The sequence below is a fragment of the Furipterus horrens genome, unplaced genomic scaffold, assembly GCF_987537825.1.
Source record: "Furipterus horrens unplaced genomic scaffold, mFurHor1.1.pri manual_scaffold_1, whole genome shotgun sequence".
NCBI lineage: Eukaryota > Metazoa > Chordata > Mammalia > Chiroptera > Furipteridae > Furipterus > Furipterus horrens.
This window is the reverse complement of record NW_028327171.1, coordinates 34,121,730-34,147,042: the sequence shown is the minus strand read 5'-3', so window position 1 is coordinate 34,147,042 and position 25,313 is coordinate 34,121,730. Positions and strand designations below refer to the sequence as shown.

The window sequence follows — 25,313 nt, the reverse complement described above, 5'->3', positions numbered from 1 at the left end:
AGAAATGACAAAGCTATTTGTGTGTGTGTTTTAAATAATAGAGTGATAGTAGCAAATTCAGAAAATACTTCAAGTAGACTGAATTTGCTAATAGTAGTGTGACTTTGGACTTCATTAAAATCAAAACAAAAATTGCTACATGAACTTTTTAAATTAACATTTTCTGTAGTCTCTTCGGAGGTAATGGCCCTGTTGACTCTTTCTGCTAGCATATCTAACGCAAATATATGTGAAATAATTCCCTTAAAGAACACTATAATATTCAGTTCAATAGAAATGGGGGAAGACTATCTAAATTTCTACTCCTAGCCTTAAAGACAGATACTGTTGTTCTTTAAGCTTGGTAATGGTTAGAGATTGCTGGGACATTGTCATCATAGTAATAATAATAATAACAATAATAGCAAACACACCTACAGCATTTATGTCTGTAAATACATGTACATAAATGTAACAGGCACTGTTACAAGTGTTTTACATGAATTAAATCATTTAATTATCACAGCAGTCTTCTGAGATGAGTACTTAACGACATCCCCATTTGCAGCCAGGGGCACTGAGACACAGAGAAGTTAAACAATTTGCCCCAAATCACACAGTAAGTGATGGAGGCCAAAGTATAAAAAAAGGATATTTCTGGGCAAAAACAAGTTGTAAAAAGGTCAAATTGCATTTGGAAAGTCAGTCCTTCGATTACCAAAAGCTTTTAGCCTCGCTGGTTATGATTAATGTAATAATCTTTCGGGCACTTTAAATTCCTTTAACACAGTTTAATATATAAACAGAAAAAACTGGGAGGATACAGTGTTCAGTGACATGCATGTCTCAGAGTATAAGCACCAATTGTTCATATTTATCTCTCTATGCCAGCTCTTGGGAAATTAGTCTTTCTAATCTTAGGCTTTTCTTTAAAAATAAAAAGAGAACTAAATTACTGACAGCAGAGATTCTAACAATAAAGTTATATAAATGCACTTTAAACCATTAAGACCACTCAGCTAACAACCAGGTGGTATTCAACACAGGTGAAGTGTTTTTAGTTTTAATTAAATGAGTAATTAAGTATATTGATTCCTTGGCCACACTAATTTAAATAAGAGACAATAAATCTTCCTTTGAAGACTTGTTGTAAGTAAGCATTATTTTCTCTTCAAACACAGTACCATGTGAAGACGTGGAATACATTCCCAGCTTTGTGATTCCGTGTCTGGGCCCACCTTTGGGCCCACAGTTATTCTCTTGAATATCTCGTGAAGTTCTTTCCCAACTGGGTGAGATTCTGGAAAAAGTACCTTGTATCAGGCTGGTTTCGTGAAACTTCCTGAACACATTCTCATCCTGAAGATTTCTCTGACTTTTTTGAGGTGTCAGTATTGCAGAACAGAATGGAGAGTCAATTAAGTCTGGATCTCATTTTTAAATTGAATGTGATTTATTTATCATCCTCTAATTAATAGCCGAACACTTCATAAAAAATGAGCACTTCCTTCTAGTTGCAAGCAGAAAACAGAAAACTTTCATTTGCATTCCTCGTGAATATTTAATACTTTTTCTGTCTGAATTTGTTTTTGTTTTCATCTTTATAATAGGGATTTTCTGGGTTTTTTTGTTTTGTTTTTTAATTTAATCTTTATTGTATACTTCTTTCCATTACCATTTGGTCCCCTTAAACCCCTCTTCTCCCCACAGTCATTACACTGTTGTCCATGACCATGAGTCCTTTTTCCTTTTTGCTCAATCCCCCCACCTCCCCACCCCCACTAGCTGTCATCTGCTCTCCATCTATGAGTCTGTCCCCATTTTCCTGTTAGTTCAGTTCGTTCGTTAGATTCTGTATATGCGTGAAATCATACGGTATTTGTCTTTCTCTGACTGGCTTATTTCACTTAGCATACTGTTCTCCAGGACCATCCATCCTGTTGCAATAGGGGTTTTCTACCTAGGAAAGCACCATGCAGAGTTTTATCTCTTTTATGCAGGGTAACCTCATTCTCTTCAGTTGATTCCTTAGGGGAATTCATGAATTCATTATGGGTTTTTTGTTTTGTTTTGTTTTGTTTTTTAACAAGGTCTCTCCTTAGGTGATAGCACATTTGTGCTGCCTCGGATTTTCCTGATGGATCTGAGAGAGAAAGCATATCAAACCATTTTTATTGTCCAAGCCCCTCTTTCTGTACCTCATGAGCACTGCTTTGAAGGTGGCCCCAGGACAGCCCTTATCCAGAACGCTCACCTGATAACCCTGCGTCCATTCACTGGCTTACCAAGCATGTAAGAGCAGGTAGTGTGCTCATGGCACAGATATGACTCAGGCACATCCCAACACTGAGGATTTCCAGTGTGAAGGAAGCAGGTATGGACTGAAGGCCTTAGAGGGACGTGCAGGGTGTTCATCCTGTTATCACTATTTCTAGTCCAATCCTGATTTATCCTGGGGGGATCCCAAGCATAGCACGTTACCTTTACTCCTATATAAAATAATTTAAAAGCTTGAACATTACTTAGAAATTTAGGGAGGAAAAATACCAATCACTCAGTACTTTGAAAATTTGGAGAAGGGTGAGAAACTACTCTGACCTGGGCAGGACTGAAGAGTGGGGCATATATGAATGTCCTCTTGCATTTTGAATCTTGGAGAACATGCTCATTATTGTATTCTGTGTGGTTAGGATACCTTTTGGGCCTTACGTAAAAACGCACACGCACACGCACATGCATATGGCCTGCTAATAAACTTGGGAAATGCTTGCTCCTGGAATCTACTCCTGTACCTCCACAGTGCTTCACAAGAGGGCAACAGAGGGCACAAAACCTTCCCCGCCTGCTCTGAGCAGGGGTGTGATGAGGGTTCAGCCAAGGTGTCAGAGGGGGATGTGCTGTTACCAATGGAGCGCCTTGGAAAGGCATGCTATAGAGTCATGAGCTTAATTATTTATCAGGCCTGGAAATGTCTTGGAACCTTCAGCAAGAACATGCATTCCCAACTCATGAATCATAGCTAAAGTCCACCATTAATTTCTACCACATGTGTACTTGCTGCCTCATAATTGGTGTGGTATCGCTCATCAGCTCTGTTGACCCTGTGCATCTGTGGCATAGGGTTTATCTTTGAGGAAATATGCCTTTCTAGAGGGAGATAATTTGCTTCTGGTTATGAACTTAGTCCCTTGAAGTTAAGTTTCCAAGTCCTTGGGTTGATAGCAAACACATACATACCTCCTGTTCTTAAGAATTGTAAAGCAAAGTTCAAAAGTGATTCTGAAATTACCAGTTAAAATACTTTCCCAATCAAGTTCACTTTGCCATAGAAAATCTTGCTTATTTTTACCCAATGGACTCTCCCATCCAACCTTGGTTTTACTTTCCCCAGCTTGCATTTTCTGCCTTATCTAGACAACACACTTCAGTGTCCCCTGATAAATAATGTGCTCACTCCCAGCTGTAGTTTTTCACTGATTTTATACATCCCTGAACTGTGTTTTCCCCAGAGTGGTTTCCTCCTAATTCTTTAAGACCCAGCTCTGGTTCTATCATTCCAATAGAGCTTCCAGATATGATTCCTAGCAGGGTCTTTTTCTTCCCTGATTTCCTTTGGTTTTCTGTGCGATATTATGTATAAACAGTGCAAAACATACTTTCACATATATCACTACCATGGATTGGATGAGTTGTGTGTTGATGGTGATGTTGCCTTTGAACCCATTGTGCCTAATAAAGGGCTAGACCTACTTTGTGATGGGTTAATCTCTATGTTGTCTGATTGGACCTATTTTTTTTCTTTAAGTCTAACATTTAAAAATATATAAGTTTGCCTTTCTTTGGATTATCTTTTAATCTGTGGTTCGTCTATTTTCTTTGGCAGGTCAAAAAAATTTCAGTCCTTTATTGAGAGCTGCTTGGTAAAGAATCACAGCCAGCGACCAGCGACAGAGCAACTGATGAAGCATCCATTTATTCGAGACCAACCTAATGAACGACAGGTCCGCATTCAACTCAAGGACCATATCGATAGAACAAAGAAGAAGCGAGGAGAGAAAGGTTAGAAGCACATTTGTATTTCAACAAGGAAAACAGAAGATGGAGTGAGTCCTGGTCTCTTGATGTATTTGAAGGTGACCATGAGGATTTCAAGTGGGCCTGCATTAATCTTTAGTGTGAGGGGCTGCATCTGAGGTCACAGCCTCTGGGCACTGTGGTGTGCCATGGCTGAATGGGATCTTTCATGAGAGAATAGAATGATGAGAAATATTACCTTTCCAGGCGCAGAACAAAAAGAGTCATGCTGAGCGATACTATGGAGTGGTTTAATATGACAAGTGGTTTTTGTAATTCAAATGAATATGCATGTTTTGAAGACTAAAAATTTACAAAAGACAGACAACCTAAAAAAAAAAATCTAGTTGACATTTCTCTGTACTGGCAGTTTTCAACATTTAGATTTTTGTGCGCTGAGGCTCATTTCTAATTTAGTTCCTTGGAAGTCAGAATGAAGAATGAATGTCCTTATAGTCTCAGTGATAGAAAAGAGGTTGCCAGGCTTTTTTCTTAATAGTGGTCCTGAGCCACTCCATGAAGTCAAAATTTTAAAGGGAGTATTTTAAGATGGTATGTCAGACATGCAGCCATTAAAGGCACTTTCTCTAAAAAAAGGAAATTTAATTTATTGTGGGTACATAACATAGATTAAGTGTTCAGAATCTTGTTTTCGTACTCAAATTCTGAGTTCAAATCTAGCTCTACCCTTTAATGGTTATGTGAACTTCACCCTAGTTTTCTAATCTTTAAAATAGGACTGGGTTTATAATAATAACTAGTATTGCCTGACATTGTTGCAAAGATTAAATGTGACAGTGCATGCAAATTTCTTAATACAATGTCTGGCACCTGGACATCCTCAATAAATATTGGCTATTCTTATTGAGACAATTCTTTAGTAACCTAAATTTTCCAGTACTATTCAGGGTTACTTGCTGAGAACCTGTGACCTCTCTGTCCCTGACTAGTAGGAATGGATAAAGTTTGTACCTTGGGTTGTTTTGACATTTTGGTGGCAAAAACTCAGAATTGTGAGTCAGAACTCTCCATCCTATGAAAACAGACTATTTTTAATGTGTTCCTTCTCTATGAAGTAGAAGAGTAGCATTTTAGATGATTGGTATACTCAACTGTTAGATGGTAATTTAAGGAATCTAATTCTGATGAGACTTATGAGTGTCATTTGGTCTGTTCCCCAAGAAAGAGCATTGATCAAATGAGATCTTGTTCCATTTGTTCAGTTTGATCAAATGATTTAATTTGTTCCCTTCAATACTTTTTTACTCTCAGTAGCTCTAATATTATCTTTTTATTGAATCAGTTTTTAAAATTTTATCAAATTTATTAGGGTGACATTGGTTAATAAGAGTGTATTAGTTTCAAGTATACGGTTATGTTAATACATCATCAGTATATTGCATTGTGTGTTCACCACCCAAAATCAGGTCTCCTTATTTGAACCCTTGACCCTCTTCTACCTTCCCCGGCCCTCCTTCCTTTCTGGTAACCACCATAGAATCAAACAATTTTAATGTGCGTTGCTTTATGATTTTTTTTACCTCATATTTTTTTTCCTTAAAATATGTTGACACATGCTAATTTAAGCCAGTAATATAAAAGCAATCAAACCAGGTTCAGGAGAAATATCATAATTAAGGAGGTTGATAAATGAAAGTTTTACCCTAGAGAGTAAAAATAATTAGACTAATTGGGTGCTTTTTATCCTTGCTATCATGTCCTTTAATAGATAAAATCTCTGCATTTTACTTGATTTAAAAAAATACAATTGAAGTCATCACATTTTCGGTTTCATTCTACTATTATCCCTTTAATGGCTAAATGGTATGGAAGGCAAGGTGTGTTCAAGTTTATGATCAAATGTGATAGTCCTCAGCATGTATCTGCTGCCCCTGCTGGCAATATAACCAAATTGCAGTTTTATTTCCTTTTTTTAGGGGTGTGCAAATATCTTCTAAGTTGTAATTACTAACTAAGCCACAGCTACGAAAGGATAACAGTAATGTGACACCACCTCCCTTGGTTAAAATCAAAAGCTCCTCCAAAGGACTCCACTGCCCACAGAAAAGTTCTCAGCATGGCTTCTATAAAGATCAGCAAGCCCTTCCTCACACCATCTGCTTTTCTCACACCCAGACATCTAGCCACTCACGACTCATTGTATCATGAATATGCCATGCCCGTGATACTGTTGGCTACTGTCAGGCGGTTACGTTGCTTAGAATGCCCTCTTCCCACCACTTGTAGCTGCCATCTGCCTGGAAAAGGGCCACTGATCTCCCAAAGCCCAGCTCATTTCCCCCTCAGAGATTTTACTGCCCCCTCCCCCAGTGGACTTACTTGCTTCTTTCTCTGATATCTCATTGCTATTTTTGTGTATTTCTATTTAGGGTATAATATGTTGGAAAGAACACTAGTTTTGAAATTGGAAAAGTTTTGTATTGAATCCTAAATCGAAATCCCAGTATTATTAATGAGATGACATTGATCATATTACTTAACCTCTTATAATCTCAGTATCTTCATTTGAAAAATGGGTATTACAGGATTGTGAAAGACATAAATTGGAGAACATAGGTATAGAATCTAGCATGGTGGCTGGCATTGGAGATACCCAATAAAGATTAGTTCCCTTCCTCCATAATCATGGAGACTAATCATTTGTCCTTCTTGCCCATTAGATTTCTCCAAAGCAAAGACTCAGTCTTATTCATTATTGCATGTTAAGTTGCTTAACATATTACTGAATTAAATGGATGTTTCCAGTGGGTCAATCAGAACACATTTAATTCTATTTTTAATTGCACATATTGTCAAAAGTCTCTTTCTGGTATTAATCAAGATTTCTAAAGGAATTTGTGAGTCCGTATAAGTCATACTAAAATTCCTACTTGAAAATGATTAGTATGGTCAATAAGTTAATAGTGAGCCAATAAAAGATTCATTGAGATGGTTCTATATATATTATGAATTAACACAAATGGAAAGGTGATGTTTCAAATCCTCATCTTTACTCTCATGTGGACACCATTAAGGACAAAGATCTTGAATTGGCTGGGGCAGTATTAGATATGATTAATTCCATGTACTTGAATCCAGATGGGAACTGTTGGAGCCAAAGCCAGGAGGCCTGGAGCTCAGTGTTAAAGACAACTGTTCGAACCTCAGTTTTCGAGGGGGTTGGGCTTTACAGAGGTATAGAGTCTTTTTCATACACTAACCTTCTGTGAGTCTCTCTTTAGATGAGACAGAATATGAATACAGTGGAAGTGAGGAAGAAGAGGAGGAGAATGACTCAGGAGAGCCCAGGTAGGAGAGCAAAAGCCAAGTCTTCTCATTTTTACATTCAAAACTGTGCTTGTGTGAAACTCACTTCCTGTTGATTTATAGGTCCATTTTTAAGCATCCAGCATGGTGGTCTTATTTAATTTATTGCCTACAAATATGCTCATTAATTTGGGAAAATTTCCCTAGGCAGACTTATGAAAATGTGGAAATCAACATAGTCTTTATCTTGTCCCCCAAGATTTATGGTCTCTATTCTAAGACCTTGTTTTCTCACATATGTAATGTGTAGAATGGACAAGAGGCAGCTATCTGGGTAATACCGGACTAAAAGTACCTAAAACTACAACTTTCTGGAGACCTAAGTGGTATTTTTGGACTTGAGTCATTCAGTTCATTACTTCATACCTTTGAGAAGCCCATTCGGGCAGCCACTGTCCTCGTCACATGCCTTGGACTTTTCACCGCAGCCTAATCCAAGAGGGAACAATTTCCAGGAAATCAAATTATGCTCTAGAGGTGAATCCTAAATAGACTTTATGCCCATTCCTGCTGTCACTTGTTGGACCTCAGAATCAAGTGCTGCTTTATTATTATCATCTCTACGTTTTGAATTTCACTTGACTTTGATTTTGACTTTCTTCTAGTCTGTGTTTATAAATAATTAATGCCAGTGTGCTCACATTGCCAGGATTCTCTTTCGTGAGAGAATCCAGCTGGCAGTTCTTTGGTGAATCCAGGGGCACAGTCACACACACCATGGCAGGCACACTGTACATAATAAACGAACTAACTGGGAAAAATGCACAAGAAGAAATGTTACTGGGATATACGGGTCTTCACCTATTAGCAATTTAAGGAGGGGAGCTCCAGAAGAAGAAGAAGCAGTTCCTGTACTGCTGGGGCGCAACTTTCTGAGCGGGGAAGGGGCCCACTCAGCCACGGCTGTTGGAATGAGCTAATGGGTTCTTTCTTGGAGCTAACTCAGACCTACCACACTGGATTATTGCGAAGCTACTGGAACAGAGTGGCACTGAGCTTGCTGGGCCACCCAGTTTTTCTCTGTTCACCTGCCACAGGACTTCTCAAGGTCAAAGACTTCTTCCATCTGATACTTAACATCTTGGCCACCCCTGGCTTACTGCATAAATATATGACTATCGAGAAATGACATGGCAAATGATCGTTCTTGTGAAGCAAAGGATCGAGTGCCCTGCTTTCAGAGAAGTTGTTTGCCATTTTTTCCAAAGCTCACCCAGACAGTCATGTCAGTCATTCTCATCACTCTCTGGAGATGTGAAAAACCCCGTTTTAAATAGTGCTTGCTAAACTGCATGTCGGGAGTCACTTAGTGAGCTGACCTAGCCATGCCTTAACATTCTATAATTGTAATATGTCATTATATCACATTGAAGATTATGTTCCAAGTCCTGTTTTATGGACACAGCTAATTAATCTTCATGAAATCCTGAAATGTAGAAAGGAACAGTGGTTATCTCATTTTAGAAATGAGGTAACAGTCCAAGGGTGACAACCTGGTCATATACCAAGTTAATGATTGAGTCAGTAATACAGCTCAGATCACCTGACATTGATTCAATGTCACTTAATGTTAATGGAGGATCCTCATGTGCATGGGAGGTTTCTGAAGCAAGCATTATTATTTGGGGTCTGTTTTAAAGTTCTACACAAAGACTGTTAGTTTCAGAGGAGGCTTGTTAGTAGAATCCAAGCATCATCTATAGAATGTCACAAATGGAGGCTTTTTATGTCATTTTATGGCAGTATCTCACATAGCACGCTAACCACTCTCCAGCACAGAATGATCACCTCATCAACTGCCACCAAAGTGGCTTCTCCGCCAGCATTCTCCACCCCAGTTGTCACCACTGCTGCCCAGGTGCCAAGACCAACCCTGCAAGTCATCCCTCACTCCACACATGAGGTCCACCAACAGGTTTTACTAACTCTCCCTAAATGATTCCCCCAGCCTCCATTCCCTCCACTCCTGCCCTGAAGTCTCTTCCCCGGAGCCACTGCAGCAGCAGCCCAGCCGGTGGCCTTGCTTGCCCTCCTACCTCTGCAGACTGTTGTCTATTCAGCAGACAGCCAAACAAATCAGATCACATTACTCTCCTGCTTAACCTTTCCATGTGTGGCTTCCAAGGCCCTACGCTATACTTTCAGGGCCCTGTCTCTCTCACCTCCTCTGTACCAGTCACTCCGCTCTGCAAAGCCCAGCTGGAATTCAGTTACTCAAAGAGGCAACACCTGTTCCCACCACAGGCCTCTATACAGTTGACCCTTAAAAGTTTTGAACTGCCCAGGTCAGTGGATACATAAGGCCAACTATATGCATTGATCTGTGCCATTTATACAGGGAACTTGAGCATCCTTGCATTTTGGTATCTACAGGGAGATGGGGGGATCCTAGAACCAATCCCTCATGGATATTGAGTGATAACTAACTTTTGAGGCAGTCGAAAGTTATGCACAAATTTTCTACTGTGCAAGGAGGGGGTCAGTACCCCTAATCCCCATGTTGTTCAAGGGTCAGCTCTACTTGCTTGTCCTTCTGCCTGAAGTGTTCTTCCCCTACTTCTTATGACTGATTCTTCTTCATTTGAGTCTTAGCTTAGCTGTCAACTTCTCAGAGAGGCCTTTCCTGATCCCATCCAAAGCAAAAGCCTTACCCCAGCACCCTGCCACTGTCACTCATAAACTATTATACTTGATCTTCTATAGATCCTATCAATACCTGAAATTATGTTATTTCTAATTATTTAGTCTGTCTGCCTGATTATTTTTCTGTCTTCCCTGCAAGATAACTAGGGAGAGAATTTGGTTACCCCCTGCTGTATCCACTAGAGCCTATTATATAGTGCCTGTTAACTAGTAGGCACTCAAGAATTATTTAATGTATTTATTTCAAGTAAGAGCTTCCAGAAAGATTAAAAGGGCTAGGTCTGTATGAACAAATAGGAGCCATTTTCTACCTGTCATTTAGGCTGTTGTGTCCATGACTTTGAATTATACACATACAGTTAGATGGTGAGTAGGACAGCCCTCGTTCCTCAGTGTTTTTGGTGTTCTTCTGTCCCCTTGTTCTCTCTGTCACATGCACATATACACACATACATGCACACACACATGCAAAATCACTGTTTTACAGGCGAGGTAGAACTGAGGCTCACAGTGCTTAAAAGGGATCTAGGAAATCAGTGAGCTGGGCCGAGGCTACACACTCTATGGCCAGAACCAAAGCATTTAACTTCACTTTTAACAGTGATGTGTCAAGTCCTAAACTCTTGCACTTGGCAGACTTGGGTTCAGGTCCCTGCTCCACCAACCTTGGCTGCAGCACTTTCCCTCCCTGGCTCATCACATCTCCCTGTGAGCAGCCTGCCCTTTGCATCCTGGGTTTTGGCGACAGCAATCAGGGAGGTGATGTGAGTGAGGGTGACCGGTACTTCTCTGAGCAGGGTAGGCTCCCTTACCACTCCTATTAATTTTTATCTTCTGGCTTTGTTCTTCCCTTTCTTAAACCTGAAAATAAGCTTATCGGGGGCTCCGGGCTTGTGCGCACACTAAAAACTTGAGAAACAGGTCTTTGCCAGTCACAGGGGTGAGTGAGCAGTGTGGACGGGTGTGGAGAGAGGTGTGGGTGGTCGTGGAGTGCGGTGGGGGCTCCAGGGATGTGACAGCATGTGTATACAGTTGGCACACTGAAAGGGAGTCCGGACACTAGTCTCTTACCTTGACTCTGTTGGGAGTGAATAATATAATTCATGGAGGACCTAAGACCCCGTGCTTGAACGTGTGGCTTTAGCTGCATATAGGGGAGTTATTTGCCCTGATCTCTGCCCCTAAGACCCACGGTAGCAATTGCTCTTGCCCCATGAGGGGTCCTTATTTATTTCTCCTGCCCACAGCTCCATTCTGAACCTGCCAGGGGAGTCAACACTGCGGCGGGACTTCCTGCGGCTGCAGCTGGCCAACAAGGAGCGGTCTGAGGCCCTGCGGAGGCAGCAGCTGGAGCAGCAGCAGCGGGAGAACGAGGAGCACAAGCGACAGCTGCTGGCAGAGCGCCAGAAGCGCATAGAGGAGCAGAAGGAGCAGAGGCGGCGGCTGGAGGAGGTGAGCACCACTCTGGCTGCCTCTGCACACTCCACCCCTCTTGGCCCAGGTCGCTCCCTGCGTGTCCACTATAGGCCCAGATCCCACCTCTGAAGTCAGGGCCCCAGCCTGCTTGGAGCACACACATCTTAACTGCAAGGGAGGATCAGGCCAAACACTCTTACAAATAAAGGGCTTCCCTTGCCTGGCAGGGTGCGACCTTGATGGAGTCACTTCCAAAAAGCAGGGGAGGGCCTCAACCCTTCAAGCATGGCTCAGGTATCACCTTCTCAGTGAGGCCTCTTCGACCCCCTTACTTAAAATCGCACCTCCCTTCTCTAGAATATTCTCTTGCTTTCCGTTTTATTACTTTCACGTAGCTCCTGTCACCTTCACACATACTCTGTATATACTTCTGTCTGTATCTCTCCACTGGAATGTAAGCCCCTAAGGACAGGGCATTTTGTCTCTTTTATCCCTGCTGTATCTCTAGTGCCTGGAACAATGCCTATCACACAGTGAATGCCTCAAAATATATGCGGAATGGATGAACTAATGTACAAATGAATGAGTCAGTGATTGAGAAGTGAAATATACAAGGTCTGTCTGGAAGGTATCCAGCCACATACAATGAAAAATAGAGACATTTATTGAAGAAGACACAAGAAACATTGTACATAGGACAATGACGCCTTAGTCCCCTTCCAAGTAGGCACCTGGGGACCTCACGCAGTTCTCCCAATCACCACTAGCTGCCCCATCGTATTTTCCTGAACCTCATCAATGGTCTGCAATCTCTTCCCTTTCAAAGGTGACATTAGTTTTGGGAAAAGTCAGAAGTTGCAGGGTGCCAAATCTGGGCTACAGGGGGACTGAGTCTCCTTGATATTTTGATGTTTCACCAAAAAACTACACATGATGCATGAGCAGGTGCATTGTCGTGATAAAGCTGCCAGTTACCAGTTGCCCATAGCTGAGGCCTTCTGAATCATCTGAATAGTTTCTATGGAGGAATGTTCAAGCTTAATGCAACATTTGATGCAGATTGGTTGTTCTTCTTGCTCATTTTGAATGTGACAGCTGTACAGTACACATGCTCACTTGGTGGCATCTCCCACCCCCAATGACTAGTACAGTGAAGTCATCATTGTTCACGCATGTGCATTCCAGTCCACTCTCCTTGGCTGCCAGGTTACATCAACGTGGCTCAAACCATTCTCGTTATATTAACAAATGGCTGGACTTTTTCTGGACGGACCTTGTAGGTGTTAACTAGACCACAGTGAATAAGCAGATAAGTAAAATGTCAAGTATGGAAAGGGAGGACCTGCTTTTACTGACATTCCTTTGTTAATCCTCTGAACACTGGGGAAAGCATTTCTAAGGCCTTCCAGACACCCTTTGGTGTCCAGGGCCTGTCTTCCAGCTGTGGAGAAAGCTTTATCTATAGGCATTGCTCTTATTTTTGTGGGAAACCATACCGCCTGCATGGCTGGTCCTGGGCAAGGCCCTCACCTTCTGTGGTCTTATAGACGTTTATTAAAGCCTCCTTCCCAGAACCTTGCTCTGAGGCCTCCTTCCTCTGCCAGATAAATCAATACTCTAGACAATTAGGAAACTGAGAGAGCATAGGAAGTTGGGTGGCAAATGACAGGTTCACTGACTGCTCAGTAATGAGGCAGTAATTTTACAGTTTTTCCAAACACCGTCATGCTCCTCATTAACTGTTTACAGCAGTTCACTTCCATTGTCAGGTGGTTGCTGTAGTTAGAGGGGGGTGAATTGCAGACAGCAGGAGCAGATTGCTTTTTAAATGGCTTGTCCGGGTCCAACCTCCCAGTTTTAAATTAGTACGGGCTTCAGTTTCAGTTTGCAATAAATTCCATCAATCTCATTATGTCTCTGGAATATTAGTATATAGACCAGCAGCAGCAATACCCAACAGTTGCAATTATTGAGTGACTTCTTTGTGCCACAGACTGGGTGGGGTGCTTTGCTTATATCTAGGATCTAATCTAGTATCATGATCTCTGCATATATTCATCATTTCTCATGGCAAGTCCATGTAATCTCCATTTAACAAGAGAAAACTGGGGTTTAGGAAGGGAAAGTAACTGGTTCTGTGTCGCAGGCCTGATAAGTGCAAAGCCAGGGTTCACACCAGAGCTCCCTGATCCCATTGTCCATATGGGCCCCAAAGTGGTAAATGTAGATAAGTTTCAGAGCCTTGAACTGGGATCCTCAAAATTGGACCTTGTAGGCTTCTGCAAGCTGCAGTAGGCAAATGAAGCTCTCTCCTATCTAAGTCTATATAAAGTCTGTAATATTGTCTGTGTGCAGAATGCTCAGCACGTGAGAAGTTTGAGGCTCACCATCTTCTAGTCTAGGACTCATACTGCTGTAGACAGATGGAGGTGCTGTACTGCTGTGGGGCAGAGACCTTTGGAGGAGCCAGCAGAAACAGAGCGGGGGAAGGGAAGTATGGGCGTCATCAGGCAGCTCTCAGAAGTGAAAGACGAGGTGCAGCAGTGCAGCTGCATGCACCTGTGACTACTCTCCTGAGCATGTATTGAAATTCCAACAGGTCGTCACAGCTGTGCCCTGATGTCATCTCCTCCTGCCCACCCAGCCAGTTTTGTTCTCCTCTATTGGCCCCCAGCCAATGGCCGCACCATTTCTCTCAGGCTCTCTGGTCTCTGAGGACCAAGGGCCTCTGCTGTTTGAATCCAAGGTTTACTCCCTTAGACTTCTGGTCAAACCCCTCTCGCCAGCTAGGCACTGCCTGCAAATCCTGCCTTGCCTTCCTTTCCCTTGGCTTGTGGTTAATGTCTTCCAAAAGCATTTCCCAAAGCTGCTTCATCATTGGAACATCACACCATGAAAACCTTGACCATGCTCCTTTCCCAGTCATCCATTGCACTGCATTTCAGGCTAAAAGCACTTACCATGTAACCCTAGAAAATCCCCACATCACCCCGTAAAACATTTAAAATACTCAAGAATGCAAACATGTGCCTGGACACACACACACACACGAATTTCCTTCTTTATTAAAAAATATAAATTGAAAGACTCTTGTCCCTTGGATCTAGATCCTTAATTAACATAACGGCTTTTCAGAGGATGCAGTTTATTATTTTGTTTTGTTTTATTTTTTAGATTTTGTTTCCTCTTTTCTAGTATGATGTATTTGAGCTTTTTATCAAGTTGCTGGAACAATTATTTCTACCAGTTATGAAGCACTTACTGTCTGACAGGTACTCTGTTCAGCACTTTATGTGAATTGTCTCATTTAATCTTCACAATAACCCCAGTCTAAAGATAATGCAGCTGGGCCTCATTGAGGTTAATAACTTTCTAAAGTTCACACAGCTTAAAAAGAAAACAGATTTCAGGCCCAGAGGATCGGCCTTCAGAGCTCCACAGCTGTCACTGTGCCCATCCTGCCTTGCCGCTAAGCCATAGTCAGCGTGCTTTTCCATAGTCTTTACCTGGCCTCTCCTTCAATGGTCTTTTACCCAGAGAATTTAAGGATATATGAGCAAGGGCAGAGAAGCTGCACCAGAAGGTGCTCATCTTTGAGCCAGGTCCTGGCTCTCCTGCTCCCAATCAGAGCTCCTGCTGAGGCTCCTCGTATCTCTTCTTTTCTGTCATTTTCTGGGGCCTCTCCCTTGGATGCAACTCAGTGTTCAGACTCAGTGGGACACATGTATCCACAGAAATACACCTTTAAGTCCTCACTTTCACAGAAGGCAACTGCATGGATGAGGACACTTCACTCTGTGCACCAGTGTGCATGAGCCCTGGCTTCTCACAGGAAGCAGGAGCCCTTGTGACCACAGGACATCGAGAGATTATACCAAGCTTTATCTTTGGTCCTATATCTTGTCCCTATTGCTCAACAGAGAAGAAAAAGAAATACTGACTACTCAAATGATTATAGATTCTGAACTCCTGAGTAATGACTGTCTCTGCCTCCAGGGACTCCCTTCTTACATTCTTCTCCTGCTAGATTCCCATCCACGTCTGCTGCCCTGGCCTGAGTGACAGACAGCTTGTATTTCTGGTGTCCTGAGTAGGAACTTGAACTACATTGTCACATGGAAGCAGTTAAAAACCCACAGTTAGACTTGTAAATTTTGCATCACTGTGGTCGGGTAGGCTTGTATAGGCTTGTACTTCCTGGGAAGTACATTTCCATAAAAAGGCCTTTAAGATGCCCTTTTGGTGACATGAGGCTGTGTAGGGTATAGCCTTTGTCTTCCTCAGTGATCTCAGCTGTCACCTCCTACCAGAGCTTTCTAAGGAAGCCCTACATGTCCTTGGCTATTTATGGGTAACCACGTGGGTTGGGCTACATTCTAAATCAGTATCTGTATATTCTTAGAAGGACTTTGTACACTGAATGCAGTCATTTATCAGCATGTGGAAAGCACGTGGCTTCAAGGCAACTAAATGGTGGGTATAAGACTCTCAGCTCATGACCAATGATAAAGTACAATTTATAACTAAATTCCAGGAACTTGATTAAACACAGCTCAGGTGAATGAGTCCAGCAATAATGAGACAAAGTATGTAGAGGGCTTCTTCTGTTTTCATTCAGCTCAATAAAATTTTTCATTACTTGGCCTAGACAAAGCACAACTTACTTTACTCTCTACTACAGAGTTAGGGCCCAGACACTGACCTTGAGCAGGTTTGTGGTGATGCCTAATTTTGTTCCAGGGTTTTGAGATGATCTCAGTGATTTATTTATTTATTTTTTCAACTTCCAGAGGGGCCTTTATACCTTCATTTTGGAAAGAGTGTATTTAAGTCCCAGGAATGAATCAAATTGACCCCAGGAGCACCAACTTGCCCTGTGGTAGTAAGGCTATCCTTCAGAGAGTTGTGTTAGTAAGTTTTTCAAGCCACTAAAAGGGCACTAAATCATAACATCATAACATCATCCAGTGATAACTTAAAAGATATCATACTATCTTGGTTCTTTTGCCTGAAGATTTTTGTTTTTGTTTTTGTTTTTTCGTTTTTAATACCACCAGTATCTTATTGGCTAGTAATAGTGGAGCCCTAATGTACAAAATGAGAGACTGGCAGTCTAAGCAGTGATTTCCCCATAAGCCTCTAACGTTATGGTGAGTGACTGAGGCTTTCAAGAACATTGAGCTCAATTTTTTTTTCCAAATGTTCAGTAGAATTAAAACCATTTTTCTTTTCCTGTAGGCAGACATTTAACAAACTTACTGAATGCCTGCCACCCTATGCAGGCACCATACAGGACCCTGGGAATACAGCCTGCCCTTGTGAAGAGTAGATCTGTAAGGGAAGCTGGCACCAGGCAAATAATCACCCAAATAACCATTCACTGTCATTGCCAGAGTGATACGGTGGAAAAGACCACGCCCTAAGGGCATGTACCGCAGGGACTGGAGCCTAGCCTGGCTTGGAGGCATGTTGGTCGGAGTCAGCTGAAGGAGAGCAGAAGGTGAAGGCACAGTCTTGCAGGGCTTCTTAAGCCAAGTTAAGTAGTTTCAAATTTTACTCAAGAATAGCGGGAAGACATTGACATGTGTTATCCAAGGGAATACAATCAGATCTGTATTTTTAAAATGCAACTTTGGCTGTTGCAAGGAGAGTAATTGGAAAGAGCCCTAGTGGGTGCAAGAGTCAAGTTAATCAAGGCCAGAGAGGGTGGTGCTTTAGGTGGACTGAAAAAAGGAGAGATGGAGTCTGTAGAACATGCAGGACATGATGGCTGCCTGAACATCAGAGATGAAGGACAGTGGGGCAGTCACAGAAGGTTCCTGACATCTACTAGAGCATCCAGGTGGAAGACCAGGTTTGGGAGCAAGAGGATAAGATCAGTTTGGAACATAGTGAATTTAAGATGCCTGTGAGGAGGCCAATGGTGATGCCAAGGATTTGGTTGGATTATACAGATAGAGCCATAGAAGAGGGGTGAGCTATGCAGAAAGAAGATGGGAATTATTGGTTGATGGTTATGAAAATATACATTAAGAAGAGAAGAAAGTCTGGGCCTGAACTCTGAGAAGTCAGGGTAAGGTAAGAAAAGGCAGCTAGGAAGACTGATAATGACATAGAAGGAACACCACGGGAGTTTGATGTTGTAAAAAAAAGTCAAGGATTCAAGCATGAGGACAGAGTTAAAAGTGCCAGCTCTACAGAATGCTGGCTGAAGGCTGAGTACAGTAACAGCATCCTTTAGTTTCAATAGCAAAAATGATGTTTTTAAAAATAGTTTTTATGTGGCCCTCTTTACAAACATATTCATTTCCTCTTTGTTTTGGAGGAAAATAATTACTTGCTCAGGAAGTCAGATCTGGTTTTGAAGTAGAATGTCGTCGATGTGAATTTGAGGGCCACTGTGTCCCACCTGGAAGTTCTCGGAGTCTCCCCACACCCCCACTTCCTGAGCTCGGTGGGATGCTACTGACAAAGCTTGTTCCCACCACTGAGTTGTTCTAAGGATAGACCAGGAAAATAGACTGGAAAAACTTTGTCAACTGCCAAGAGCTGGACAGATTTGCTTTCGAAGGACTTGTCAAATCCATTTTAACTATTACCCACGAAGCCCACCTCATGGTTCTATTTGGAGAATTTGTTATAATTACATGCTTGTCCACTTGTGGTTAGCTTTTGCTTACCTTCTTTCTTAGCATTTGTTCGCACTCAGGGTAACTGGGCCCATCTCACAGGAGCTATGCCTGCTGGAGCCCAAACCCAGAGAAGCCACTGTTTGTAAGGTTGTTCTTTGGGACCCTAGAAGTTTCTCCCAGGTGCTCTTAGACCCCCCCCCCCCCAAAAAAAGGGAGGTGGGCAAGGAAGGGGCAGTGGAAAGCTGCATATCTCTTTAAGAGTCAGTGTGTACAGGACACCATATTGAAGCTCTTAAAAGTCTCATGGGAACAGAGCATTTGGGGAAATTCTGTTGAGTTAATATCTTGGCTAAGAGTTTCCTTAATTAATAGAAGATTTTTAACTTTCTGGTGCCTCAGGTTCCTTATTAGTGAAACTAGAATAACAATAGCATTTACTCCCCTCCCCCCACCCAGAGCTGTTGTGAGGGTTAAATGAGCTAATTCATAGAAAGCCTTAGAATACTTAGAAGACACTTAGTACCTATTAGTTGTTGTTATTATTGGAATTGAGTATCTTTGACTGAAGTCTGAGGTGTAATTTCCAAAAGTTTAAATTCTTCCAGCAGTAAAACCGTCTTGAATTTATCAAAATAAAATATACCAACAGGGAAGCTTTTATTTATGTTTTCTGAAGAATATTTGTTATCATACTAGTAGCAATTCAGTTATATCATTAAGAGAAAAAAAAAATGTCATTAGTTTTTCAATGGCAGTACAACCGGTTAATGTAGAGGTCAAGTCCCTCAGCTTTGAAGCTATGGGAACCAAGGTGTATTCTGGCTATGCTGTCTCTGGACCTCAGCTTCCTTATATACACAATTAAGATACTATTGACTTTGCAGGATTGTTGTGAAAAGCAAATGGAATCGTATATACAGAAATCTTGGCATCGTGCCTGACCCAGGAATGGAATGAATACTTTATTGTTATCATGGAACTGACAATTTTAAAGTTGTTAGTTTTTGTTTATTTGTTTTAAGGGTTTTCTATGTAGATTGCATTTCCCATTTTCTGCCTTTTTTAGTTCCCTAATGTATCTTCCCTGTTTGCTATAAAACTTGGACTTTTCCATCCCTTTTGTGGGGCTCGTCCCTGAGAGCACCTTTATTCCTGTGTCTTGCTGGGGTATCTATCTGCTGTTAACTTAGCTGGCAGTCCTGGCCTTGTTGTTATAGGGAGGCAGCCTGTCTTCGTCCTTCTGAATGTACCTCATTTAGACCTTGGAAGGTCTCCTCTTCCCAGCCAGGCCTCAAGAGACCTTTCTCTGGAGAGCTCTGCTTTTCACTGGATTCTTATCAGTATTTCTTGCTGTCATTTCCAACACTGTATAATTATAATCTCACTATTGCCAAGTGGCTGCATCTAGTCTCATGTCCCACCAGTACCCAAATTAAACCCACAAGAAGATAAAAGTTCCTGTGATGTAGAATAGTAAGCTCTGGGCATCACGGGCACAGCACATTGGAAGTGACCCCTTCACCTAGAAGGTAGAAGTAAAGTAATTAAGAGTATATGTAGTAAGAGACTGCGTGGGTTTGAATCCACCTCTGCCACTTACTGCCTTTGTGATCTTGGCCATGACATGATTTCTCTCTGCCTCAGTTTGCCCATATACAAAACGGGATAGTGATAGTTTTGAGGAGTAAGTGACTTGATACATACAAAACATTTAGAGCAGTACCTGGCTTCCAGTAAGTATGTGAATAAATTCAAGAAGATAGTTGCTCAGGAAGGGAAAAACCTGTTTCCCGTTATCCATCTTGTTGCTACTCTGAGTCATCTCCCTTCATGGTGGGGGCTCACAGCTGAATGCAGCCTGAACAAGCACAGTGGGCAGGAGCAGGAGACAGGGACATGAGTATGGCCTTGCACCCGTGCGGTAGTCCCATCCACTGGACCACGGTCCCAGGCCCTCAGCAGAAGAAAGCATCATGAGTAAAAATAACTCCCCCCTTTCAGGGCCTGGAGTGTTCATTCATGGGCACTGCTAAGAAATGGCCTTTAACTCACTTACTTAATAATTAACTGTAGGTGTCCTAAGGGGGTGCTGTAAGCAGTGGCCGCTAGTGGGGAGCAGAGTGGCCCTTTAATTCTGGATGTGAGTAACATCAGCACAAATACTGAATGCTTTCTAGCTGGGCTTTAGCTCTATTCTTTCAAAAAACTGAACAGAAATTATGGAACAGCTGGGAGCCAGGCTGACAAAGTGGATGCTCATTGTCCCAGGCGGGCCTGCCCACGGGCCTCTGACAATGGTCTTATGATCGCACGTGCATATGTATCATGCTTGTGCTTCAGAAGCTGGGTGGTGTGCATGAATGTATGCAACCCTGCTTCTCAGTGGTTCCCAGAAGGGCAGCTTGTTCTGACTTACCTGCTGTGCTGCAGGAGGCAGGATGTAGTCTGCATGGTCACCTGGATCCTGGATGGGAGGGGTTTCCTGCCAAGATGAGGAAGGGAAGTTGGGCTGAAATTCCTGTATTACATCTTAAAGTGCTACTGATGTTTCAGTCCTTTTGCCCAACCCCCTTGCCACACTTTCAAGGAATGGAAAGGATATGTTACTATTTTATATGTACAGCATTTTACATTGGAAAGAGCATTAGACAGTTGCCGACCTTAGGTGGACGGCAGGTATGGTTTCTCAGTGACAGCATGTAACGGGCATTACAGACTGCTTCCCATTGTCTGGGCTCTCCATGGAACCTCTTTTTATTACATCTAGTCTGCATTTCTTGTGTTTCACAATCATTATTTTTAGTTCTTCCTAACTATAGAACTATGACAACAAGATACTTTCACAGATAGTATTACTTAATATGACATTTAAATCCAATTGTTTTCACTTCACTATTATTTTCTTCAGTGAGAAGTCTTCTAGAATCATAGAGGTTGGGGAACATAAGGGACCTCAAAAGTGATCTAAGCCACTTCTCTCAAAACAAAAATCCCCATGATAATATTCCTCAGAGTCATTTCGCCTGTTTAAACGTATAATCTCTGCTTATACTTTGAGAGACATGATGCAAGATATTCTATTTTTGAGCATCTTATCTTGTTATTGATTCAAGTCCTTGTGAATTCTTGCATTATTACAAGTTATGCCAAAGGAAACTAAAATGCCTTCCACATCAGCCCCAAAAGTTTTGGAAGGCAATGATAATGTTCTTCCCCAAATGTCACCTATTTCTACAACCTTTCCACATAGATATAATTTAGCATCTTCAGTAATATCCCAGATGTGCAGGGTGGCCCTCTCTGTAGACATTGTATTAATAAACTGACTTATAATGGGCTTATTTTCATAGGACTCAATCTAGAGTCTTATATTAAAGCTTTCAAATAATGGCAGAAGAAATTTAGGATTTACAGATACACTTGACTTTTACACTAACCTAGAGTCATAGGTACTCAGCATATCCATCCTGCCATTCTTGCACCTCTGTATGTATCCCAGGGAAACCCAGATGGCCATTATCCCTGGAGAAAACATTGTGGCTCCGAGATTTATAAGGAGCTTGTGAATGATCACATTGAGTAGCATCCATAGAAGAGACAGGACCAGAATTTTTTATTAAGCCTCCTCACAGCTCAGTCTGTTTAGAATTCTCTATATGCTTAAAGACTAGGTTGGGACTTCTGGTCAAGATAGTGGCGTAGGCACACATGGCTCGCCTCTTCGCAAAACCACATCAAAATTACAACTAAAATATAGAACAACCTTCACTCAGAACCATCAGAAATCGAGTTGAATGGAAGTCTGACAACTATGGAATTAAAGAAACCACGTCCATCCAGACTGAGCCAGCAAGCTGGTGCCATATCTAAGATAAATAGGTAGTTACAGAATAGCCATGAGGATGTAAAGTACAATATAGGAAATGGAGTAGCCAAAGGACTTACACACATGACCCATGGACATGAGCAGTGGTAGAGGGATTGCTTGAGGGAGTGTAGGGTACTTAGTTGAGGGGGACAAAGGGGAAAAAAGCAGGACAAATATAATTTAAAAAAATTAAGACCAGTATGGCATATGTGTAATCAGAGAATGCTCACCCATAGGGCTGTCTGCTGTTCAAAGGTTGGCCAGGGAGTTCAAAAGAACAGTTTAGGCAGTTAATTTCCAGAAAATCTCTGAATACGTAGATTGGATGGTTTATCTTTTCCATATAAAGAGTATTAAAAGAGAAGAATGAGGTCTGTGTAGCCTGTCTAGCTTCCTTAATGACTCTCTGATTACTGTATTTTCCCCCAACCAGGGGGGAACAACTAGGAAACTTATAAGAACCCACTGAATGTCTAATTTTAAGTGATACAACTTTTAGAAATGCATCTAAGAAGATATGGATGTAAATATACTTCCAAGCAATTGTGTCCAAGTGGGGCTTCAGCCAAGAATTTTAGGGTACTTGGTTCCACCCATTCTTTTTTGACAGCAGAACCACTGACAGACATCTTCATGCATAATTTGAATGAAATTCAAAAATTCTATTCTCCCCTTTTCCACTTCTTCTAGTTAGACTCTTACCCCTTATTTTATTTTTATTCTGCCTTTCTCTAAGATGGCAAACAGATACTATGCCAGTACCAACTAGAGGTTGGTCTCTGTTTAGAGGAAACATTCTCAGGCCTTGTTCCTGCTCAGCATAAAAGAATATTCTGGCCTAGAGGGCTTACAAGGGTGAGGGGGTGGTCTCAGCCTCCACACGGCTTTCTCTCTTCTCATGCTACCCAATCTACAGTATTCAGTGCAACAAGTATCATGGTATTCAAGCCCTATATTGGATACAGTGGAAGAGAAAAACAAGAGTGGAACAGAGACCCTACCCACAAGTAGGTTTCAACCTGAACTGCAGAGTAGGTAAGACATATTCAGATGACCGTGGTATGAGATACAATGGGATGCAACCTATATACTAGTAGGGGGGAAATACCACCACAGAAATATAGCAGGATACTGTGTTGTCTTCTTTTGTCCCAAGTTTTTTACTCAGTTCAGTCCAGCAAAATTCTCTGTGTACCTTCTAGGCACCAGGTTCTGAGTGAGAGGCCGAGGGTCCCCCAGGATCAAGCCTCGAAGAGCTGCTTCAGACAACAGTCATCAGAGCTTTGTAAAGGTGTCTGCTTGAAGCCCAGGACTTAGTCTTTCTCTGACATGTTTTGTATGTCCCCTCAAACAGCCCGATGCCCAGGAGGAGAGAGAGCAAACATTTTTCCTGAAAAGGCATTAACATTGAAACACAGCAGCTGGAAATTGGCAAGGTGCCCTCAGAAGGTTAGGGAAGTGATTTATTTTTCCAGCCTTGCCACAGGAACCGGAGCCTCCATGAATTAGCAGCAGCTGATGTGAATGAGATGAGTATTAATTATTAGTCACTTTTGAGTGTCTTTCTCAGAAACTACAGAGTACTTGAGAAGCCCAGACCCTCTTGGATTGCAATCAATACTGTGTACACCTTCCATGGCAACCTGAGTGGCATGTAATTATAAAACAGCATCGATTCCTAGCAAAGTGGTAGGAAAGGTACAAATCCGTCCTGTAGAAATCAGCCTAATCTTCCAAAGGCTTGATTATTTTTTTTTCCTCGAGAAAGAGACCAATGGTGGAAGTGAAAAAACTTGAAATGTTAGCTAAATTAGGGCTATTTCCTGCTAGGAGCCAGATCTGTACACCTGATTATTTTATTCTCTGTGCTGGCATTGACTTGCTTTGGTTGAATGTTGGAAAAACCTCTGTTTGGGATCTATAATCCCAATTCACTCAGTTCCTGTGACGATGTTTTCTATGTACGCCTTCCTGTGTTATTTTTTTCTTTAAAACAGTAAACGCATGTCTGGAACTTGGCTCATCCTTATGCCCCTTATCCCCTTCCCCAGACCTGCTTTTTCTCCTCTGTCACACCACCTGCTGTGCCCCTCTGCCAGGAACATCACTCACCTTTATGCGCCCCATAGGCACCCACCTGCCTATTTTATTTTGGCCCCATTCTAATTGCTACTTCTATGTTGGTGTCTGCTCCAGTCCTGTTAAAATAACTGAAAATCTGGATAAGTTTTCATCTTTCTTCCTTTTGCTTGCATCTCCATCCTCAATAGTGGTGTCAACATGGATGCTCTCACTGCCTCTGCTTCACTCATCAATTCCCATCATTCTCTGCCTGGATCCACACTGACCTTGCTCTGCGTTCAGCTTCTAGACTCACCCCCTCCCCTGGCTGTTTGGAGGCCTCTTGAAAACGCAAATTTGATCATGGTTTTTGACGGCATATAATTCTCCAGTGGCTCCCCATCACCTGGAATCTAAGGTGGACAAATAATTGTTGACCTGGACCTGATACACATTGAGTCCCCAAAAAGGCAGCTTATCTCCCAAGCCTCAGAGTTGATGGGAAGACAGCAGCCCAGAGGATTGCAGGTGGGAGCCACATCAGAGAGGCCTCCTCATTCTGAGCTTCTTTGGAGTTTTGAATACCTGTGGTCACTGGGGTTGTGACAGAGCTTTTGTACTAGAGAGCTGCTTCCCTGGTTGTGCAGAGCTAGCTTGCCAGTGGGATGCAGTCACAATCCGTTCTGTTTTGAGTATCTCATGTTTCCTCAGGCAGGAAGTGAATTGTTGGGACTATTACAAGGGAATGGACCCCCTGAAATGTCCCCTCCAAACATAGTATTTGAGGAAGAAGAAATCATAATGCCAGTACCAGGCTCTGACACAAAGGGAAGGGCCTGCGGCATTTCTCAAAGGGGACACTGATGGTACGGGGCATGAAAAATACTTTGTAATGTATGACTACCCTGCGTATTGTTGGATGCTTAGCATCCCTGGCTTCTCTTGCTAAATGAGAGGCATGTACCTCAGTCATTGGGACAACCAGGAACTCTCCCACATTCCCCACACTTTCCAAGTGCTCCAGGGACCGGGGAACAGTACTGTCCCTGGTTGAGACACTTTGACTCCTGTGACTGCTCCTACGAGGTTCCTTTTCCCTGAGAGTATAATGAAGAGCTGGATTAATTTGTGGTCTTTCTATCACTCCTGCTGCCACTTCTCCTTTTGTAATGATTGTACTCAGATTGGAATTACATTTCCTGGCTTTGAAATCAAGCTCCACCACTTACTGGGATTGACCTTGAATGTGGGCATGACCTCGAACCATTATTTAATCTCTCTGTGCCTCAGTCTTCTCACACAAAATGGAGGAT

The 25,313-nt window shown here is 42.1% G+C and overlaps 1 protein-coding gene across 7 annotated transcripts in view; it reads left to right on the top strand.

The window, feature by feature from the left end:
- TNIK (TRAF2 and NCK interacting kinase) overlaps positions 1-25,313 on the top strand; it is a 342,270-nt gene that overhangs the window by 241,448 nt on the left and 75,509 nt on the right. For all 7 annotated transcript variants that reach the window (XM_090273875.1, XM_090273868.1, XM_090273843.1 and 4 more), the window contains exons 10-12: positions 3,863-4,038; positions 7,296-7,362; positions 11,271-11,475. In XM_090273875.1, the coding sequence (XP_090130001.1) occupies positions 3,863-4,038; positions 7,296-7,362; positions 11,271-11,475 (448 nt within the window). The remainder of the gene's footprint in view (positions 1-3,862; positions 4,039-7,295; positions 7,363-11,270; positions 11,476-25,313) is intronic.